The sequence below is a fragment of the Mus musculus genome, chromosome 2 (assembly GCF_000001635.26).
Source record: "Mus musculus strain C57BL/6J chromosome 2, GRCm38.p6 C57BL/6J".
NCBI lineage: Eukaryota > Metazoa > Chordata > Mammalia > Rodentia > Muridae > Mus > Mus musculus.
The window spans coordinates 10,180,536-10,201,056 of NC_000068.7; the positions used below are offsets into that span (position 1 = coordinate 10,180,536).

General features: G+C 42.2%; 1 protein-coding gene across 2 annotated transcripts in view; it reads left to right on the forward strand.

The window, feature by feature from the left end:
• The window catches only part of Itih5 (inter-alpha (globulin) inhibitor H5), a 102,994-nt gene that overhangs the window by 27,000 nt on the left and 55,473 nt on the right, over window positions 1-20,521 (forward strand). Inside the window, exons 3-5 of one of the 2 annotated variants that reach the window (NM_172471.2) lie at window positions 4,984-5,147; window positions 6,420-6,521; window positions 9,665-9,915. In NM_172471.2, the coding sequence (NP_766059.1) occupies window positions 4,984-5,147; window positions 6,420-6,521; window positions 9,665-9,915 (517 nt within the window). The remainder of the gene's footprint in view (window positions 1-4,983; window positions 5,148-6,419; window positions 6,522-9,664; window positions 9,916-20,521) is intronic. The other variant, XM_006497435.1, reaches the window with a different exon arrangement.

Sequence of the window (20,521 nt, forward strand, 5' to 3'; positions counted from 1 at the left end):
ATCCATCTGTTTTCTGCACTGGCCAGATAGGAGAGTTAAATGGAGATGTGGTGGGAACCACCACCCCTGCATCTTTCAAGTCCTTGATAGTGGCAGTAATTTCTGCAATTCCTCCAGGAATACGATACTGTTTTTGATTCACTATTTTCTTTGGCAAAGGCAACTCTAAAGGCTTCCATTTGGCCTTTCCAACCATAATAGCCCTCACTCTACAGTTCAGGGAACCAATATGAGAATTCTGCCAATTTCTGAGTATATCTATCCCAATTATACATTCTGGAACTGGGGAAATCACCACAGGATGTGTCCGGGGACCTACTGGACCTACTGTGAGTCGGACATCAGTCAAAACTCCATTAATCACCTGCCCTCCATAAGCCCCTACTTTAACTGGAGGGCCACAATGTTTCTTGGGATCCCCTGGGATCAGTGTCAACTCAGAACCAGTATCCAGCAGACCCCGAAAAGTCTGATTATTTCCTTTTCCCCAGTGTACAGTTACCCTTGTAAAAGGCCGTAGGTCCCTCTGGGGAAGAACTGGAGAAAGGGTAACAGCAAAACCTTTGAGTGTCTTATCAAGATCCTTCCTCAGCGGAACCTGGCCACCCCTTCATTCAAGGGGTTCTGGATCTGCAAACTGTCTCAAGTCTGGAAATTGATTCACTGGCCGAGATTGCTGTTTACCACGATCTAATGTAGCCTTTCTTTCATTTGGCTGTTTACCACGATCTAATGTAGCCTTTCTTTCATTTGTTTGAGAATTTTTCTGCTTATACAGATCAAACAAATATGCAGTAGGCTTCCTATGTATTTCATTCCTGGAAACACCATGATTGGTTAGCCAGTACCAAAGGTCCAACCGAGTCATGCCATTATAAATTTCACCTCTCCTGTGCTGACCATTACTGGGTATGTTATTATAAACATTCTTTTGTCTACGCTGTCCATTATAATAACTAGAATCACCTTGTCTCGGGCGATTCAATGCTGCCACCTGGCCCTTGTTACCTCGGAATCCAACTAAACCCAGTGAATTTAATTCATCTAATTGAGCAGAAGCATCTCCAATGCTAAGATCTGGCACAAGGAAAAGGGAAAGAACAAAACCCTTCAAATGTGCTGGTGCCCCTCTCACCAATTTGCGTCTTATAGAGCTGGTGAAAGGCATATCTTCTGGACCTTCCCATTGTGGACAATTATGCTTTACACAATATATCCACTCTAGCATTGCAATTTCCCTAAGTCTTAAAATCCCTTCATCAACACTAAGCCATGGAATATCAGGCATCTCCAAGTCATTTCCAGTAGGCCATCTTTTGATAAACACCTCAGCCAACCATTCAAACAAACTTTTGACACCTTTTTTAACTATGCGAGCTTCCGTATTAAACCTAGAATCTCTACTCAGAGGACCCATGTCAATAAACTCAGCCTGCTCTAGTTTTATGTTCCTTCCACCCTTATCCCACACCCTTAAAATCCATTCCCACACATATTCACCAGGTTTCTGCTTGAATGAATTAGCAAACTCATTAAGCTCCTTAGTAGTGTAGCGAATTTCCTCATGGACTACACTTTCTACCTCCCCTCTAGGAGCCTGTTTTGCTTTGAGTCTGGTTACAGGTCTAGAAGAAACTATTGGTGGGCCGTGAGCAGACTCTGCAAAATTAATTTCCTCATGTGGGGAAGGCATTATTTCAAGAGGTGGGGCTGAGGGTACTACTTCCTCAGGTGGGGCAAACCCTTGAGAATCTGAGGATTCAAAATTCTCAGCTTCAACATGGTCTTCCCACACATCCCCATCCCATGTTGTAGGATCCCATTCTTTGCCAATTAGAGCCCTTACTTTAACTGTCGACACACTCTGAGGCTGAGACTTGAATTTTCGCTGTAGTTCAGCCAATCTTACAATGAGAGTTTCCGTTTGATTTTCTGCAACTTGAGCTCTATTGCCACAAGAGAGAAGATTCTCCTCAAGGACACACTTAGCAACTTTTAGATTGTTTACTTGTGTCTGGAGCCTTTCGATTTTATCACACAACTCCTTCCTTTCATTCATCATTTTTTCCACAGATACTAAGAGCAGCCAGCCAGTAAAATCATTTTTCGATTTTTTCCCCATCTTGTAGAAAGCTTTGTGCACTGAATCACCTAATTCATTAAGAAAATCAAGGGCATTAGCTTCTTTAAGTTCGGAATATAGTTTCAACCATGGGTCTTCAAAATTCTCTGAGCTCCCAGGAGGGAGAGAATCTGTAGAGGTTTCAATAGTTGAAAGTGCTGGTGGATCAACAAGCCAATTCCAGAATTTTAAAAGATTCATCCTTGTACTTCTGTTACTCTAGAACCACTCCTGGTACCAACTTCTGTATTAGTCAGGGTTCTCTAGAGTCACAGAACTTATGGATAGTCTCTAGATAATAAAGGAATTTATTGATGACTTACAGTCGGCAGCTCAATTCCCAACAATCGTTCAGTCACAGCTGTGAATGGAAGTCCAAGGATCTAGCAGTTACTCAGTCTCACGCAGCAAGCAGGCGAAGGAGCAGGAGCAAGAGCTAGACTCCCTTCTTCCAATGTCCTTATATTGTCTCCAGCAAAAGGTGTAGCCCAGATTAAAGGTGTGTTCCACCACACCTTTAATCCCAGATGAAAGGCATAGCCCAGATTAAAGGTGTGTTCCTTAACTCGGAGATTCAATCTTCTGGAATCCATAGCCACTATGGCTCAAGATCTTCAAACCAAGATCCAGATAAGGATCTCCAAGCCTCCAGATAAGGGTCACTGGTGAGCCTTCCAATTCCGGATTGTAGTTCATTCCAAATATTGTCAAGTTGACAACCAGGAATAGCCACTACAACACCCAACAAGAAATCTTCCATAAACCTTGTGTTTCGATCAGTTCTATGCTGCTTCTCGCCTAAGATGGTCACCCTCTTGGGTTCTTTTTTCCCAATAAATCTCTTCCATGAGTTGGTTTGTGTGTGTGTGTGTGTGTGTGTGTGTGTGTGTGTGTGTGTGTGACTGTGACTTTGTAGTATTCCTTGGTGCCTGACTGCCAGGGTATCTTTTCCCTCAGAGCTGCCACACTTACACTCACAACGCATGTCCACATGTTGAACACATCATGCAAAGAAAGCGCCTGTTGAGTTGTCTTTCCTTGTTCTGATGATTTTGAGGAATAGAAGCCCCATCTGTAGCTCCTTGGAAACAGGTTTGTACTGATCTTCTCTATCACAGGACCAATATGCCTGATAATAACATGTCACAAATTCATGTTTTTGGAAAACTGTTCTAGGTTTGTAAAAGAAACTAAGTGGCCAAGGGTTGAATTGTTCAGGTATTTTTCATAGAAGAAAGTATAATTTCCCCAGAGTAAGAACATCTGGGATTTGAGCATGAAAAGACCAGTAAAGCCGTACCATACAGCCCAGCCAGGAGGCCTCACTTGACGGTGGCAGGTGTTGGCTCTGGGCAACTGGGATTGAGTCCAGGTCCCGTCTCTGTATCTGGAGGGCCATTACTGATGTGTCTCATCACTGAGTGTGACTTGCTGCTGCCATCTGTGAAGTGAGAATGAGATGCTTCCAAGATCCCATGGGGTGACTGTCTTGTCTGTCCGAATGAATAGTCATAATAAAACACCACAACGTGGGTGGCCTTGACAGGTAAGAATGGTTAAATAAGATGGTAAGAATGGAGGGTTTGCGTAGAGAAGAGGTACTGGAGCGCTCGCTCTCTCTCTCTGTCTCTCTCTCTGTCTCTCTCTCTCTCTCTCTCTCACACACACACACACACACACACACACACACACACTGAAAATGCTATCTATACATTCACACATCACAAACGTGGCTATTCTCAAGCTAAGATGGGAGCACCAAACAAAAGCTGAGTCCTGAACTTGAACTTTCTGCTGTCAAGGCCACCCACATCCGGCTAAACACCATCACACTGGGGGTTAAGACTTCAATAGCCAGATTGGAGGCAGGGGTGGGGGGCCTGCAATCAACCCAGAACCCTGTCAGTTGCTCAGCCACCTCCTGGTTAGGAGTTAGGGCATCAAGGTTAGGAACGCATTTCCTCACGACTGCTTCCTTCCTTTTTGGGCTTCTACTACCAGCTGTTACCAGATGTAGCTAGGAACAAGGAAAACAAAACAAGGAACAGTTTTACTGAGCTCTTAAATTTTCCTACCAGTTACTGCCCTTACAAAAAGATGGCAGAGAGGATGAAGGGGCTTTCCTCCAAACCTCCTGACATGAATTTAAACCCTGGGACCCACATGAGGGAAGTAGAGAGATGACTTTTACAGGTATGCTAGCAGGCATGCCAATATAAATATACACAGAGAATAAACAAATAGACTCTTTGAAAGAAACTTTGGTGATAAATGTAATTATTACAGGCTTAAGTTTTCTTTTACTTTGGTTCTGAACCGTCTGATAGTCTCTTGTCTTTGCTGCTAATTTATATAAGGACTGATTTATAATCATGGAGCTGTGATCCAGGTGGCAAAGCCTTGACTACAGTTTTCTCTGGGGAATATGGAAATAAAGGTAAACTGAGCACTCTTGGGGGGGGGGCATATTCTGAAGCTGTGTGTGATCAACAGAGTGATTTAAAAGTTTGTAGCAGAAATAATGAATAATGTGAACTTCTAAACCTTCAACAATTTACAAAGCTATATCTAATTAATATGTTTGTTGTTTGTTTTTTGTTTGAAACTGTATACCATTGTGTTCTCTTATAAAAGTTAGTGTTGAAGAGTTGGTTTTATATCGTGAACTGATTATTCGATAGAGTGAAATGAGTTAAAATGGAGAGGTAAAAGTACAAGATACCGAGAGAGCACAGGACTCATATCCCAAAGGTTTGCAAGCTGGAGCTTTTGTTTCCCATGTGGGGAAAGACTCACAGCCACAAGGGTTTGGACCCATTTTCATGTATCACTGAGAGGAACATGCCTTTTAACTCCCACAGAAAACCAAGCCCTTGATGGCAGAGTTTTCGGTGAAGTCTACCATCATTTCCCGCTATGCCTTCACCACGGTGTCCTGCAGGATGCTCAACAGAGCTTCTGAAGACCAGGAGGCTGAGTTCCAGATGCAGATTCCAGAATCAGCTTTCATCACCAACTTCACCATGTAAGTGATGCCATGGTCAGAGGCAGAGAGTTGTCTGTAGACGGTCAGGGTGAATGTGAGAGGGTACAAGGTGCCCATTAAGTGTGAGAATGTATATCCTATAGATAGATGTATATCCTATAGATAGATGGTCTAAGAAGCAGAAGGTCGCCTGCCTGCTCTCCTTCCACTGTCACCTCCCTTCTCTTCCTTCCTCTCCCTCCCTAACTTCCTAACTCCTTGTTTCCTTTCCTTCCTTCTTGACTTTTTTCCTAACATCCTTACACTCCTCTCTTACCTCCTCCTTTCCCTTCCTCCCTTCCCTCCTCCTTTCTCTTCCCCCTTCCCTTCCTCCCTCTTCTCCTTTCCCTTTCTCCCTTCCCTCCTTCCTTCCCTCCTTCCTTTCTTTCTCCTTTCTCTTCCTCCCTTCCCTCCTCCTTTCCCTTCCTCCCTTCCCTTCTCCTTTCCCTTCCTACCTTCCCTCCCTCTCCTCATCTATTTTCTTCTTTCATTCCATTCTTTTCTTCTTCATCTCTCACTTTCCTCCTCCCTCTTCTTTCTTTTTCCCATCCTTTATGTCCACTCTAGGACAGGCACTCTTTGAGGGAATTGATATAATAAAGAAGAATATTGCTCTGCTCCAGAAATTCCAGTGAAGGAGAAATAGTCAATAATTAAGTAAATGGATTAGTAAATGAGATCATTTTGGACAGCAGTGAACACTATGATATAAAGATTGAGAGAGGCTTTTGTTTGTGTTTTCTAAGACAAAGTCTTATTATGTAGACCAGGCAAGCTTTGAACCCATTATCCCTCATGCCCAGCCTCCTGAGGGCTAGTGTTATAATTACCACCATCATGCTTGTCAAGAAGGGCTCCTTTGGGAAGGGAGTTCAGGGAAATAGCTGTGATTAATTTGAGACTTAGACAGTGAGACAGTATAAAACTTGAGCGATATTCTCAAATCTATTTCTTCTTATTCTGCTCTAAGAGGTAAAGCGTTATAACCATGGTAGGAATTTTGTGTTTCATTTTTATGCAGCAAAGGTACAAGCTGCAGAGTTACCCATGGGAATTTGAGATCTTGGGTTTTACTCCTATGAATTATGGGGTATCCTAGGTCAGAGTGGTGCCCTTTGGTCTTGATACTTCAAGGCTGGTGCTGAGTGTGGAATGCACTCTATCTGCATACCCTGGAGGCACATACAAATATTTTCTGTGGTTGTCATGGCTCTGAGATTCATGTCAGAGTTTGTCTTGGGGCTGGTAACACAGCTGCATTTTGTGTTTTAGGCTTATAGGAGACAGCGTGTATCGGGGTGAAATTACACAGAAAGATAAGAAAAGCAGTGAGAGCGTAAAAGATAAAAGGAACAGAACCTCAGACGATAATGAGTAAGTAACAGTTAACTAAGCATCTAGAATCAGGTTTGTTCAACATGCACTCTACTGAGTCCCAGCATTACTCTGTAATATTGCTATTGATTGTTTCTATCTAGTACACAAAGACCTATTCCTGCCTCTACTCTTCCATTGAAAGGGTTCTTTTCCTTTTGCAGAAAGCCATTTTGATATCTAGACAAAAGGTTGCTTGTAAATCTGATGCTGTTCATTCATAAAACGACATTGTTTGGGGAAACTAGTTCTCAAGGATCATAGGACTTGGTGGTCAGACTTGCTGCCGGTGAGAATGGAAGAGCTCCTTCTGGGTTGAAGATGAGTCTTGGGTACATTCTGATTCTAAAAAGCAAACTGAGCTAGAATACCAGATAAAGGATATTCAGATAAGGATAAACCGCTCTATATTTAACCTAACACTGCAGTTCCCAAGGACACAGGGCCTTGAGGCGGTCCAGTCAAGGTGACATTGATGGTTCTGCACACAGCTCTGGTTGCTTTGAGCCTGCTCAAACAATTCCTCATTGGACTTTTATGCACCCTCTTCCCCGCCCCCTTCTCACAACCCTAAGGCGCTGTCTCTGTTGGGTGGAATGCTGTACAGTGTCTCTGGTGGAATGCTGTACAGTGTCTCTGTTGGGTGGAATGCTGTACAGTGTCTCTGTTGGGTGGAATGCTGTACAGTGTCTCTGTTGGGTGGAATGCTGTACAGTGTCTCTGTTGGGTGGAATGCTGTACAGTGTCTCTGTTGGGTGGAATGCTGTACAGTGTCTCTGTTGGGTGGAATGCTGTACAGTGTCTCTGTTGGGTGGAATGCTGTACAGTGTCTCTGTTGGGTGGAATGCTGTACAGTGTCTCTGTTGGGTGGAATGCTGTACAGTGTCTCTGGATGCTGTCTCCTTTGCTCACAAGTTATTAAAATCTCACTTTGCTGAACCACAGCTGTGTCCCAAATTGTCTTAATCAGAATTATTCAAAGTGATGGCACCACTTAATTTAGCTGGGCCATAAATCCTAGAGTTTTAATTGCTTTCCTTGTTTCTTAGGAGATAGAAATTCATTTTGCCACTGGTAACATCTACTAAGACACATAGTTTGTTTGTAATGATAAAATGAGGAGCTATAATTGAGCTTCTTGTGAAATGACATCCAATCACACTGGATGCTTGGCCAACGTCAGCTACAGGATAAATGGAAGATCAGGCTAAATCCTGATTTCCTAGTTCTTAAAACGTGGCTGGGTCCTGTCCTTCCAATGTCCTACTTTTGCTTTGTCATTTTGCTGTAAAACATGTTCTCTGGAGTCTCCCTTTTGTTCTGGATTAGTTTTGTTATTTCTTTGATTCTACAACTTCCTCCTCTTTAATGGTCTTTACCTTTGTTGAAAGTATATTCTGAAGTAACATTCTTAGCATGAGTGAATGGTGGATAAGCTTTCTGAGGTCTGGATTGGTATTTTGGCTGTGTATGGAATTTAAGATTTAAAAAAAACCCCAAAACTTCCCCTTTGAATTTTGAGTTATTCTTCCAATGTCTTTCGTAACCAAATCTGGTTTTACTAATGAAAGTGATCTAATCCCATTCCTGCCCCATGTTTCTTCCATCAGACGTTCTGAAGTTTTTACTTCAATGGGTTTTGCTGTCACTTCTTTTTCATTTGATCTGCCTAATGTGGAGTGAAGCTTTTCTGGCTCAATATTTGTATCTCTTTCCAGTTTTAGGAAGGAGTACAGTGAGCCAAAGAGCTCAGTGAACCATTCGTGTGTGGACTGGAATGGCCTCCCTTGTCTGGTCCCCCACGTCTGATCCCTTTTGTCATTCCTTTTCTGACTTATCCTCCCCAGTTCAGAACTTGTAGTTTTTGTTTGTTTGTTTGTTTGTTTTTAAGATTTATTTACTATTATATGTAAGTGCACTGTAGCTGTCTTCAGACACTCCAGAAGAGGGCATTGGATCTCATTACGGATGGTTGTGAGCCACCATGTGGTTGCTAGGATTTGAACTCATAACCTCTGGAAGAGCAGTCAGTGCTCTTACCTGCTGAGCCATCTGAGATTCCTCCAGACAATTTGAGTCTCTTCTTTCCTGCAGCTTCTCCCAGAATGCTCTGAGCAAAAGAATTCTTATTTAAATGGATCCTCCCCACCAACTCACAATTCTTGAATCTCTTAGCCACTGTTGGTGTTCTGCCACCTCAATTCAGACAATCTGAACCCCAAGTCCTGAAAGCATTTGCAATGAGTAGTAATTTTATAACTTTCAGTCATATTGATTTTATTTCCTGATAAACACAATCACCAAGGTGAAAAAAAAAATGTAACTTGTTTTCAGTTTTAGAACTATGTAAAATACAAGCATTTTCGTAGCCACACCTCTAACGCTATTCACATCTTGACCAAGCTGAATTTTGTAACTGTTCTCTTTATCACATCCTTGGGTCTGCCTCAGGGAGAGCAAGGGATGCCAGACGTTTAATTCTCTCCTACTTAATATTCCTTGGTCCTTCGTAGGATGCAAACAAACCCTAAAGAAGCAACTGTAAGAGAGGAAGGATTTATTTTAGCTCATGGTTTCAGAGTGTCTTATCCACCACGGCAGGGAAGCTACGGAGATGGGAATGGCTCCATCTGTGCAGTGAAGTCTGCGGTGGGGGTCGCCAGGTGGCAGCGCCAGGAGAAGAGAAAGCTAAGCGGTTGCTTACTAAGAGAAGACTGAGCGATTGCTCTTCAGAGACCTTTAATTGGTGACCCACTTCCTTCAGCTGAGCTCAAAGGTTCCTCAACGCCCCTGAACACTGTCATTGCCTGGTGACCAAGTGCCCAACATAGGAGCCTGTTAGGGATGGGCAGTTCAGATCAGACCATAACTGTAGTCTTCCTTCCTTTACTGTAGGTTTATACTAATTCCAAATTTTACTTCCATTTTTCTTTTCTATTTTTTATGATATGTGACCGAGCCTAGGGCTTCCTGCTCTCTGGACACGCCCTCTGCACCCATAGCCTTCATTTTTCTCTTCTTAGGGCTCTCATCTGGCTCTGACCAAGAGTCTCCTTGGCAAGTATAGCAGGTGACCTGAGGAGGGAAGCAGGCCTTCCCTCCCCTGAGCTTAACTGTGGTCCATTTTATTTTCTTCCTAACAGAGAAAACGGGAGTGACATGTTCAAAGCGTCTTTAGTGATTCCCAGCAAGGACAAAGCTGCTTTCTTCCTCAGTTATGAAGAGCTTCTGCAGAGGAGGCTGGGGAAATACGAGCATAGCATCAGCGTGCGCCCCCAGCAGCTGGTGGGGAGGCTGACTGTGGAGGTGGACATCCTGGAGCGATCGGGCATCACATCCTTGGAAGTGCTGCCTCTCCACAACAGCAGGAAGAAGGGTAGTGGGAAGGCAGAAGGTGAGTCGGGCCTACAGCCAGTGCTCAGATCTTATGGGATGCTCAAAGTTGGGAGTTGGGTTTCAAGAACTCTATAAAAGAAATGGCGCCCCTTCTGCAAAGGCTTTGCATGTTAATGGGAATTGGAAGAAAGTTACAAAGCAAAGACAGGAGTTTGTATAATTGTTTTTTAAAGACCCAGATTCCACCAAGAGATGTAATAAGCATTTAAGATTTTTGACACAGTAACCCCACTCGGAGGAACTGATTGCACATAAAACTTCTAAAATATTGAGAATATTACAGGAATTTGTCTGATAAAATCAGACAAAATATCTTATCAGTCTAAATATTTAATGATGTAGGAGTAATTAGTTATATGCCATGATCTAAAGTAATTTAGCATGTGATGAGGGGAAAGACAAAACGTATCAGTAAGCTTGGTAATATTAAACAAGTCCAGTATAGCAGGAGACTAATGATTGTTTACTATGAGCCTAGGTTTATGACTTTATATTTTATAATTTATATATATTATGTTTTATAAACATCTATTTTTTATGGTGAATGGGTTGGAACCCAAGACTTTCAAAATGTTAGTCAACCACAAGAAAACCTACAAACTCAACCAACTGGGTTCACAGGGGCTCACAGAGACTGAACCTCCAACCAGGGAGCATGCATGAGCCCCACCTAGACACTCCGCCCATATGTTACAATTTGTGTGGCTTGGTCTGCTTGTGGGACTTCTGACAGTGTGAGCAGGAGCTGCCTCTGCCTCTGTTGCCTGCCTTTGGAAACTTTTCCCTCTACTGGGTTGCCTTGGCTGGCCTTATTAGGCCTGCCTTTTCCTGAAGAGAAACTGTGGGGCAGTGGGTGAGAGGTGGGGATGAGGGGAGGTGGTGGTGGTGGGACTGAGAAGAGGGAGGGGAAACAGCAGGGGTGTAATAAAGTTAAAATAAATGTTTACTCAATGAAAAAAAGTTAGTAAAAAGACTGCCTTTTCTTTTTCCTTTGCTTCTTCTCCTTTTCTTCTCCTCTTCCTCCTCTTCTTCCTCTCCCTCCTCCTCCTCCTGAATTATTTACTTGGTTTATGTGTGTGAGTACACTGTAGCTGTCTTCAGACACACCAGAAGAGGGCATCAGGTCCCATTACAGATGGTTGTGAGCCACCATGTGGTTGCTGGGAATTGAACTCGGGACCTCTGGAAGAGTGGTCAGTGCTCTTAACCTCTGAGCCATCTCTCCAGCTCCCCAATCTTGTTTTAAATAGTTAACAATGTTATATTCTTTCCCAGATTAAATAAAGAAAAACGCATTTGGAGACAGCCCCGTGGCTCTCATCTATAATCCCAGCTGTTTGGGAGGCTGGAGATGGGGATTGGAAGCTTAGCCTGAGCTATAAAGTAAAATCAAGGCTAGACTGGACAACACAGTGACTTTTCAAAGTCTGAGGGCAGATAGGATATAATCCAGAGAAATAGACTTTCCCAGTGTGTGTGAGGTCCAAGTTTCAGTACTCAGTACTGAAAAAAAAAGTGTTCTGATCTGTAGATGAAATGAAACAGACATGTTTAATTCTATAGAAGAAAAGATTCAGGTTTTTCTTAAATTTTTATATTATTTTTTTAAAATAACTTTGAATCTATTAAAGTGATTATGAAAGATTTAAGATGGTATACAGATGCTTCCATATATAATATATTTACATCTATCATATTTTTCATTCATTGAAAATAGATTTTTTCTCCCACATATCCTTATATTATGATTTTCCTTCCCCCTACTTCTCCCAGCTGTTCCCCACCGTTCCTCCCATCCAGATCACTCCCTTTCTATCTCTCATCACAAAACAAAACAGGCTTGTATGAAAAAACCATAAAATAAAATATAATAAGACAAAACAAAAACTCACATATTAGAATTGAATAAAACAAACAAACAGAAGAAAAAGATCCCAAAAGAAGGCACAAGAAACAGAGTCATTCATTCATGCATGCATTCATGAATCAAAGAGGTCTCATTTTAATCATCAGTAATTCCAAGTAATAGTTTGTATTCAACCCTTGTGTCTGTTTCTATGTTTAAGACATGAGGACAACTGATTGTCAAATCCAATAAAAAATTAAGCTAACCACATTGAAACATCACACAAGGGTTGGAGTGACAAAATTTCAGGAACCTGAGACCTTGAGAACAAGGAAAAGGAATGAACAGGTAAAAGCACAGACTCTGAATTAAGTACAAGCATCTACTAGGAGAGTCCTGAGCAGGCGCTTGTTAACAACAAAAAAACAAACTGGACCTGAACTGTTCTCAAGGTGTCTGGCATTCAGAAATGGCAGGAACTAAGACCCTTCATCTTCATGTCCTAAGTTATAAACTGGAAGGAAATTATTGCAGTGGTATAAAACAGGGCTCCCATGTCTGTGCAGTAGGGGCAGAGGCTAACTCAGGCAACTGTGAAGCAGTGTTATACAGAATCCTTTGTCCCAGAGTAAGAGCTTAATGATGACTGTTTTATTATTACCATTATTATGCTACTTGTATTTATTTGTTTTCTCTAGAAATCTTAAAGCATATTAAGTGCCTTAAAAGGTAGATCTGTCTCCAATCAACCTTTGTCTCTTTGTAGGATCTAATCTCATGCCCCTTGAATATTATAAACCACTAACACAGCATCTTCAATTTAGAGAATAAAAGCAGATAACCAGAAAGAATGGAGAATGCTTTCAAATTTAATAAATCATGAATAGTAACTTCAGAGGAAATTTTTTCTAGCCTTAAGTATGTGGGAGAAGTATTATTCAATGGGAGAAGTTTCCCAGCGTTGGTGGGGTCTTCTACTCAGTGAAGAGCTTCTGCAGTGTGCCTGCCATGAACACTCAGGGGCGGAGAATATGTCCTTAGGATGACCTGAAGGCAACTGAAATGCATGCTTTCCCTAATTTTCAGTGCCTCTGTAGCTCTTTGAATATGGACTTGTGTGCCTCTGTTTATGTGTATGTTTGGACAGGGTATAAGTTATGACAGTCAAACCATTGCTTATTTTCATATTTGGGGGCTTGTTAGAATCTCCAAGGAATGTTGCCAGGCTGTGGATCCCTTCTGGACTGTTTATTTTTAAGAAGAATGTTTTCCCATTTGTTTGTAACAAAGCAGATCTTTGGTCTTCCAGCCCATGGATATTTCACAGGGGTGTCCTCCAGTCTGGTGCAGGGGACATGCTTGCTCACGGTCATTCTCCAGTGGCCTTTTCTGCCCAGCTGTTGTTGTTCCTGAGAATGGTGACCCCAACAGTGAGGAGCACAGGATGTTGTGGTTTTGTCTGGACACCCTTGTGTGTTTTCAAAATAAATCGAGGGTAGAGATCAAACTAGAGTCAGGCTTGCACCAGAACGTGATCTGGAACTGAGAGAGCACAGCCCAAGACTGGGATTTCATTTCTCTGTGGATCCATCTGTGATTAAGAAATCAGATGTCTGCAATTTGTCTAAATGAGTCTGGCCTATGGCACCACCACATCTTTTAAAACATTGTTTATTTACTTTTCAGATTAGAACAAAAAGCCCTGTGTTTCATCATGGCATCTTCATACACACATGCCATTAGACTTTATTCTTCTTTATCCCTCTTTCCCTTCTCCTCCCTCACACCCCTCCCTCCTTCTTGCTGGTTCCCTTTCATCTATCAAGCTAGTCCCCCTTTCTCCTTTCTCCCCACAAATTTTCATTACTCTGTGATTTCTTGGCTCTGTTAGGATATCTCCCTTCTTTTCCCTAATTCACTTTCCAATTCTATGTCTTATATGCATATGTGTAAACACACACAAATGTCTATAGATGCATAAATGATTTTAAGTCTAGATGTTGCACAAAAGAAATAGCATGCAGATAGATCTCTCTGAAGCTGAGTTCTAATTAACAACATGATTTCTATTTGTGTTGGTCTTGAAGGATGCATCCTGCCTAAGTGTGATTTTAGGTACTAGACAGATTATGTTGCCTGTAGTGGTGTCTCATTCGCCCTTTATAACACTTTATCAGGCCATATCTTTTCATGCTTGTTTTCCTTACGAAGAAGAAAGCCTTACAGATGTTGTGTGACAAAACTTTTCCTGGGGTGTTGCAACATACACATCTACTCACTCAGATAGGGAACCTTTGTCAGACCAAAGTATGGATACCACCAAAGTCCTATTTGGTGAGCCAATGAATTTTATTGGGGTTACTAACAGGAATATAGTTGAGGGGCTACTTACAGGAGCAGAAATAATTCAAAGACAGCTGGATCACTAAAACCCACCCCAGCATGTATGAGAGTTCACAAAAGCTGGAAACTTGGAGCACACTGTACAGCCTGCAGCCAGCTCAACAGGTTGGAGCATGTCCTTCCCAGATGCTTCAGTCGGTCTAACCCTCTTCCAGGCAGCTAGTGGGTTCCTGTTTCTTCCAGATAGCTGGTCTGGTGGGAGAGTCTTCTTTTGCAGCTCAGCTTGTCCGAGAGTCTTCTTTGCAGCTTGGCTCTGCTTACTCTGGAAGGGAAAGGCCAGTTTCAGGGACTTCCTGTAGCTCTTTGGAGTTCCTTACCTTAAGGAGCATCTTGCAGGATGGAATGTTTCAATCTTGAAGGAAACTGATACACCACACAGAAATGCAGAAATACATTAAAGATCTCATATTTAATTATTAATAGAAGAAATCTCTAAGAATAGATCTGACCCCAAGTTCATGGCCCTTAACCATTGTACATAGCATTTCTTTTTATTTAAATAGAGATTGCTTTCTATGGAGAGTAGGGACTTAAAGGATCTTCCTAGCTATTTACAGAAATATAAGGAAGAGGAAGTGGAGATGTGACTCAGCAGTTAAGTGCATCCACTGTCTGCTCTTACAAAGGATCTGAATTCAATTCCCAGCACCCAAGTAGGTTGACTCATAAGCATCGGAAACTCTATCTAGTTCAGGGGAATCCAAGACCTCCTTGTGGCCAGAACAGGCACTGCACGTCCACAGTGCACATACATGCATGGCACACGTGGGTTCTCTCTCTCTCTCTCTCTCTCTCTCTCTCTCTCTTGCTCACTCTCTCTCTCTCCCTCTCTCTCTCTCTCTCTCACACACACACATACACAGAGAGAGAGAGAGAGAGAGAGAGAGAGAGAGAGAGAGAGAGAGAGAGGGAGGGAGGGAGGGAGGGAGGGAGGGAGGGAGGGAGAGAGAGAGAGAGAGAGAGAGAGAGAGAGAGAGAGAGAGAGAGACATATACTAAAAGCAGGACTTTTACCTTTGCCTTAGCTATCTTGCCTGGTGAATCAGAACTGAACCCACATCCATTGAACTGTTTGATTCTGGCTCACTACAGTGTTTTACAATGAACATTTTCTTTTGCATCTCAGAGTACAGGGATTATATAAAGTATGATATAGTAAGTGGATAAGTAACAGTTGTCTGTTGTTCGTGATACATAATTGTGTGTGCATGCAATTGTGTAGCTGGCAGTGTGTTAAGTGTGTGCATCAGCATAAGTCATGAACTACACTATACTATTGGGAGAATGATCATAGACCACATCTGTAGGTGACAGGAGTTCTTCAGCTTTGTTATCATCTGTTTGTTTGTTTGTTTGTTTGTTTGTTTGTTTTTTGAGACAGGGTTTTTCTGTGTAGCCCTGCTGTCCTGGAACTCACTCTGTAGACCAGGCTGGCCTTGAACTCAGAAATCCGCCTGCCTCTGCCTCCCAAGTGCTGGGATTAAAGGCGTGCGCCGCCACCGCCCAGCGCTTTGTTATCATCTTTACAGAACCATTGTCACATCTGTACATGGACTGTCACATGCTTCGTGGTTATTATGCAGCATGTGGCATTGTTTGGAATGAAACCTTTCCTGGGACATGGCTAGCTGGGATGAATGTTCTTCCAGATGTGCACTGAGGCAATTATTTCAGATGTGTATTAGTTAGGGCTCTCTATTCCATTCTCCCTGCATGATGATTAATCTTCATTCTCAACTTGAATCCCCTTGGTAACATCCTTTGTGTGTATTTATGTGTGTATTCCAGAAAAAGTTGAACCTCGTGGCATGATTTACTCCAAATGCAGGTAGTACTATCTCATGAGCTGGGATCTTAAACTGAATGAAAAAGTCAGGCTGAGCACCAGCATTCATTTCCCTCTCCCTGTGAGTCTGGACAATTACTTTTCTGTGGCTGTGAAGAGTCTACATGATCAAGGCAACCTATAAGAGAAAATGTTTATTGGAGCTCCTGGTTCCAGAGGGTTAGAGTTTATGATCATCATGGCAGGGAGCATGGCAGCAGGCAGGCAGGCACAGTACTGAGGCAGTAGCTAAGGGCTTACATCCCAATCCACAGACTGGAGGCAGAGAGACGGTAGCTATCTGGGAATGGCATGGGCTTTTGAAACCTCAAAGCCCACTCCAATGGCACACCTCTTCCAACAAGGCCACACCTCCTCAAACAAGGCCACATCATCTTCTAATTCTTCCCAAACAATACTATAAACTACATACCAAGCATCCAAATATATGAGCCTATGACTCCCATTCTATGTCCACCATAGTGACCAACCACTTCATTCTCCTGATGCCCTGACTCCCCAGCTATGATGGATTGTACCCCTAATTGTCAGATAAAATAAAACCTTTTCTTGAGTTGCTTTTATAAAGTATTCTGTTACGGAAATGAGGAAAATGATTAGCAGCATACCATGCTTATACATTTATCTCATAAATAGCCTTAAGTTCTACTCATAGCACTTGGCCTACTGTCTTTATCAGGATTTCTTCCTGACCAACTTTCTCTTTCTACTTTGTTTATTTCCTTGAGATAGTGTGGTGATTTGAATACTCTGGGCCCATGAGCAGTGGCACTATTAGGAGGTGTGGCCTTGTTGGAGGAAGTACATCACTGTGGAGGTGGGCTTTGAGGTCCTATGCTCAAGGTTTGCTCAGTGTGAAAGAGAGCCTCCTCCTGGCTGCCCGAAGCCAGACCCCTCCTGGCTGCCTTTGGATCAAGATGTAGAACACTTGCTCCTCTAGTACCATGTCTGCCTGCATGTTGTCATACTTCTTACCATGATGACAATGGACTGAACCTTTGAAACCATGAGCCAGCTGCAGTTAAATTCTTTAAAGTATTTAACTGTTCTTTATAAGAGTTGCCTTAGTCATTGTGTCGGTTCACAGAAATAAAACTGAAACTAAGACAGATAAGCTTACTTGGAGCTGAGGTTGGCCTCAAACTCAGGATCCTCCATCATCAACCTCCCTAGTGTTGGGTTTGTAGGTATGCACTACCATGTCTAGCTTATTATTTTAAATTATAATTTAATTTCATAGTATAAAATGAACTCGCCTTAAGGATACAGTTTATTGCATTTTAGTGTTTGTGGAATTGCATAGCCATCAGCAGTCTAAGTTTAGAACACTTGCATCACTCTCAAATATCTATACCCATATGCAATCACCCTGTTACCGCCTCAGCCCCAAGCATGCACTAATCTACTCCCTGTCCTTTAGATAACGGGAAGATACCTTCAAAACTGTAGTGTCATTCTTATGCTTAGCAAAGTCCGAGAGTCATCACTTCAGGCTTCCCAGCAGAATTTAGGTACATTGACCATGTCAAAATTTTGACTATGGAAGCAGCTTTTAAATGAGGCAACATCATTCGTTCTTGAATTTCATAGGGACCCTCACAATATTCTTAGCTTTAGATTTTTTAAAAATAATGTATGTGTTCAAAACTTCAACCATATATAAACTGTACTCTCACAGTAGTCTCTCCATCTCTCATCCCCACCTTCTGCTGAAACCCTTCTTCTTCCCAACCTGACTTTAGAGCTTTATTAAAATGGACGTTTTCACCTTCTTTTTACTATTGGATTCAGGTCAACTCAGAACTGCTTATCTGCCCCCATAGAAATCACCGCTGGCCACTCTAGCTTTGACTCAGCACCACATGCACTTTAGAGATGAAGAAACAAAGAGTCTGAACTGTGAACATTTGAGTTGTCTCACCCCCTCCCAAAGCTTCCTATGCTGTTTTGACTTTCACATAGTCCCCAAACTGAGTAGCTTAATTAGAAAGAAGAGAACTGCTTAGCTATAGCCTCATTTCCCTTTGAGTTGGAAGTTGAAGCTTTTGACATTTTTTGAAAAGCATAGGTGTCTGACTAGAGACCAGTACAGCATCCATCATATGTTCAGAAAGGTTGAATCAAATCGATCCTTAAAATTTTATGTAAGATTTCCTTGAATGCCTTAACATCTGTCTTTATCTTTGGCTGTCAGGGCTCTTAGGATTATATTTTCAGTCCCCTGTGGTAGTGCCTGACATGAAATGGATGCTTGGGAAGGTTTGTTCTATAAATCAAGGAAGAAATAGCATTGTAACCAAGACCTGATAAGTTTTTAACAGTTTACTGCTTTATTTTTGTCAGGTCTTGGGTCTCTTTTCTGATAATGGAGAGATTAGAGGGCAGCTTTAATAATTACACATTTTGGTTCTAGGAGACATTAGGAAAAGAGAAAGAAGGAAAGAAAGAAAGAAAGAAAGAAAGAAAGAAAGAAAGAAAGAAAGAAAGAAAGAAAGAGAGAGAGAGAGAGAGACAGGGAGACAGAGAGAGAGAGAGAAAGAAAGGAAGAGAGAAAGGAAGGAAGAAAGAAGGAAAGAAAGAAAGAAAGAAAGAGAGAGAGAGGGAGGGAGGGAGGGAGGAAAAAGAAAAGAAGGAAGGAAGGAAGGAAGGAAGGAAGAAAGAAAGAAACCTAGATTAAATCTTTTGCTAGGGCTGCTGGGTGAAACTCTGGTGCCTATGAACACTTGAATTGTGAGTAAACCATGCATTGCCACACAACACTATGAACATCCTAAAAGCTACCAGGGATTTGTCTAAGATTCAAATAGAGGCGGACATCCTGTATTTTGATTTTCTAAATTCAGCAAGTGTCCATTACTAAAGGGCCCCACTGTGACTCACCACCAAGCCCCCAGTTTGACACTCTTCCCTGGATCCAGCTGCCTTTCAGCAGCTGGAAGGCCGTAGCCCTGTTTGACCTTGGTGAAATTTCTGAACTTTTGCCAGGAAAAAAAGCAATTGTTATGTGAAGTTTTTCAGAGTTGTTTAGCTCAGAAGTGACTCAGGTGTGAATCACTTGGCTCCAGAGTTGGTTTTGTTTTGTTTTTTAATATTGGCATGGAAGCCTGTGTTACCTTCTTTGTTCTGACTATAATTATTACTCAAGGCCATCTGTGAACAGCATAGTTAGATATGAGTGTGTCACCCAAGCCCGGCCTTCTCTCTTTTGCTGGATAGTGGAGGACAGCTTGTTTTTCCTGCAGGAGTTGGATTTTGGGCTCTTCGTTCTTTGATCCTCCCAGTGTGAGGTACATGCCATCATGTGAATGAGACTACCAGTCACAGTCATGGCTAAAATCAGAGCGTCACCTGCTATGTCCACCTATACTCACTCAGGAGCAGGCTCTTCAGTTCTCTTGGAAGGCTGCTTAGCCTCCCTGCCCAGCCACCTGTAGATGTGGCAAACCTTCCTGTTAAGCTTTTGACCTGTGTGAGCTTTTTCCACATTTAAATATGGAGAGCTGAGACTCAAAAATATATTATTTAAGGGAAGAAGAAACTCGTAGTGAAGAAAGCAAGCTGTTAAGAAATTTGAACAAACACCCCTTAACTATCAAAAAAGAATAGACATCTTGAGTTGTAAGTCAGTTCGTTTTCTCTAATTGCTGCAGCCAATCAAGTGTGTCGTAAAGAGTGAAGGGTGATTCCGAGCTACCAGGCAAGGGGATATGCTTCCTTGTGCTGGGGAAGGCATGGGAACAGGGGTGTGAAGCTGCTGACCACGCTGTAGTCAGAAGCTGAGAGCGGCTGCTCTGCTCTCTGCATCCTTTGTATTCAATCTGAGACTCCAGCTCAATCGATGGTGCTGCCCACACCCAGGATGGCTCTTCTCATACCTGTTAGCTCATTATGAGTAAGTCCTCACAGACACACCCGGAAGTATGTCTCCTGGGTAAGTCTAGATCCAGTGAAGTTGACAATTGATAATAACCATCACATCAAACAGGTGAGAAAAATCCTTTCCAAAAAAACCAAAACAATACAAAGAACAACAACAAAAAAAAATCCAACCCAAAATAAAACAACCCCCCCAAAAAAACAAGAAACAAAGAAGAATATTTAATGAGAAATTTGTAAAAACTAATCAATTTCTTCTCATTTCCTATGCTTTATTAATTTTTTTATTTCACTGTTGATTTGCAGGATTTTTGTCTTTATTGGGACCATCAAATTGCAGATGCCCAATTAGTCACATTTTTGACTACCCTAAATTTAACTAAGGTTCCAGGTCCCAGGTGAGGAACTTTTATAAATGAACCCAAACCATCTAATCTCTCTTCAAGGGAAATGAACAGGCAGTTTTTGTTTGGATCCTTTTGTAAAAGCCCCCAGGTATTGGCAGCTTTGGGGCTGACAGTAGCCAAACCCAGCACCCACAGGAAACTGAATCTAGGAAATCCGTCTGCTCATCAGCTCTCAGGACTGTAGCTTCCAGCCAATGTCCTCGAGTATGGTCCCTTGGCTCCTACGT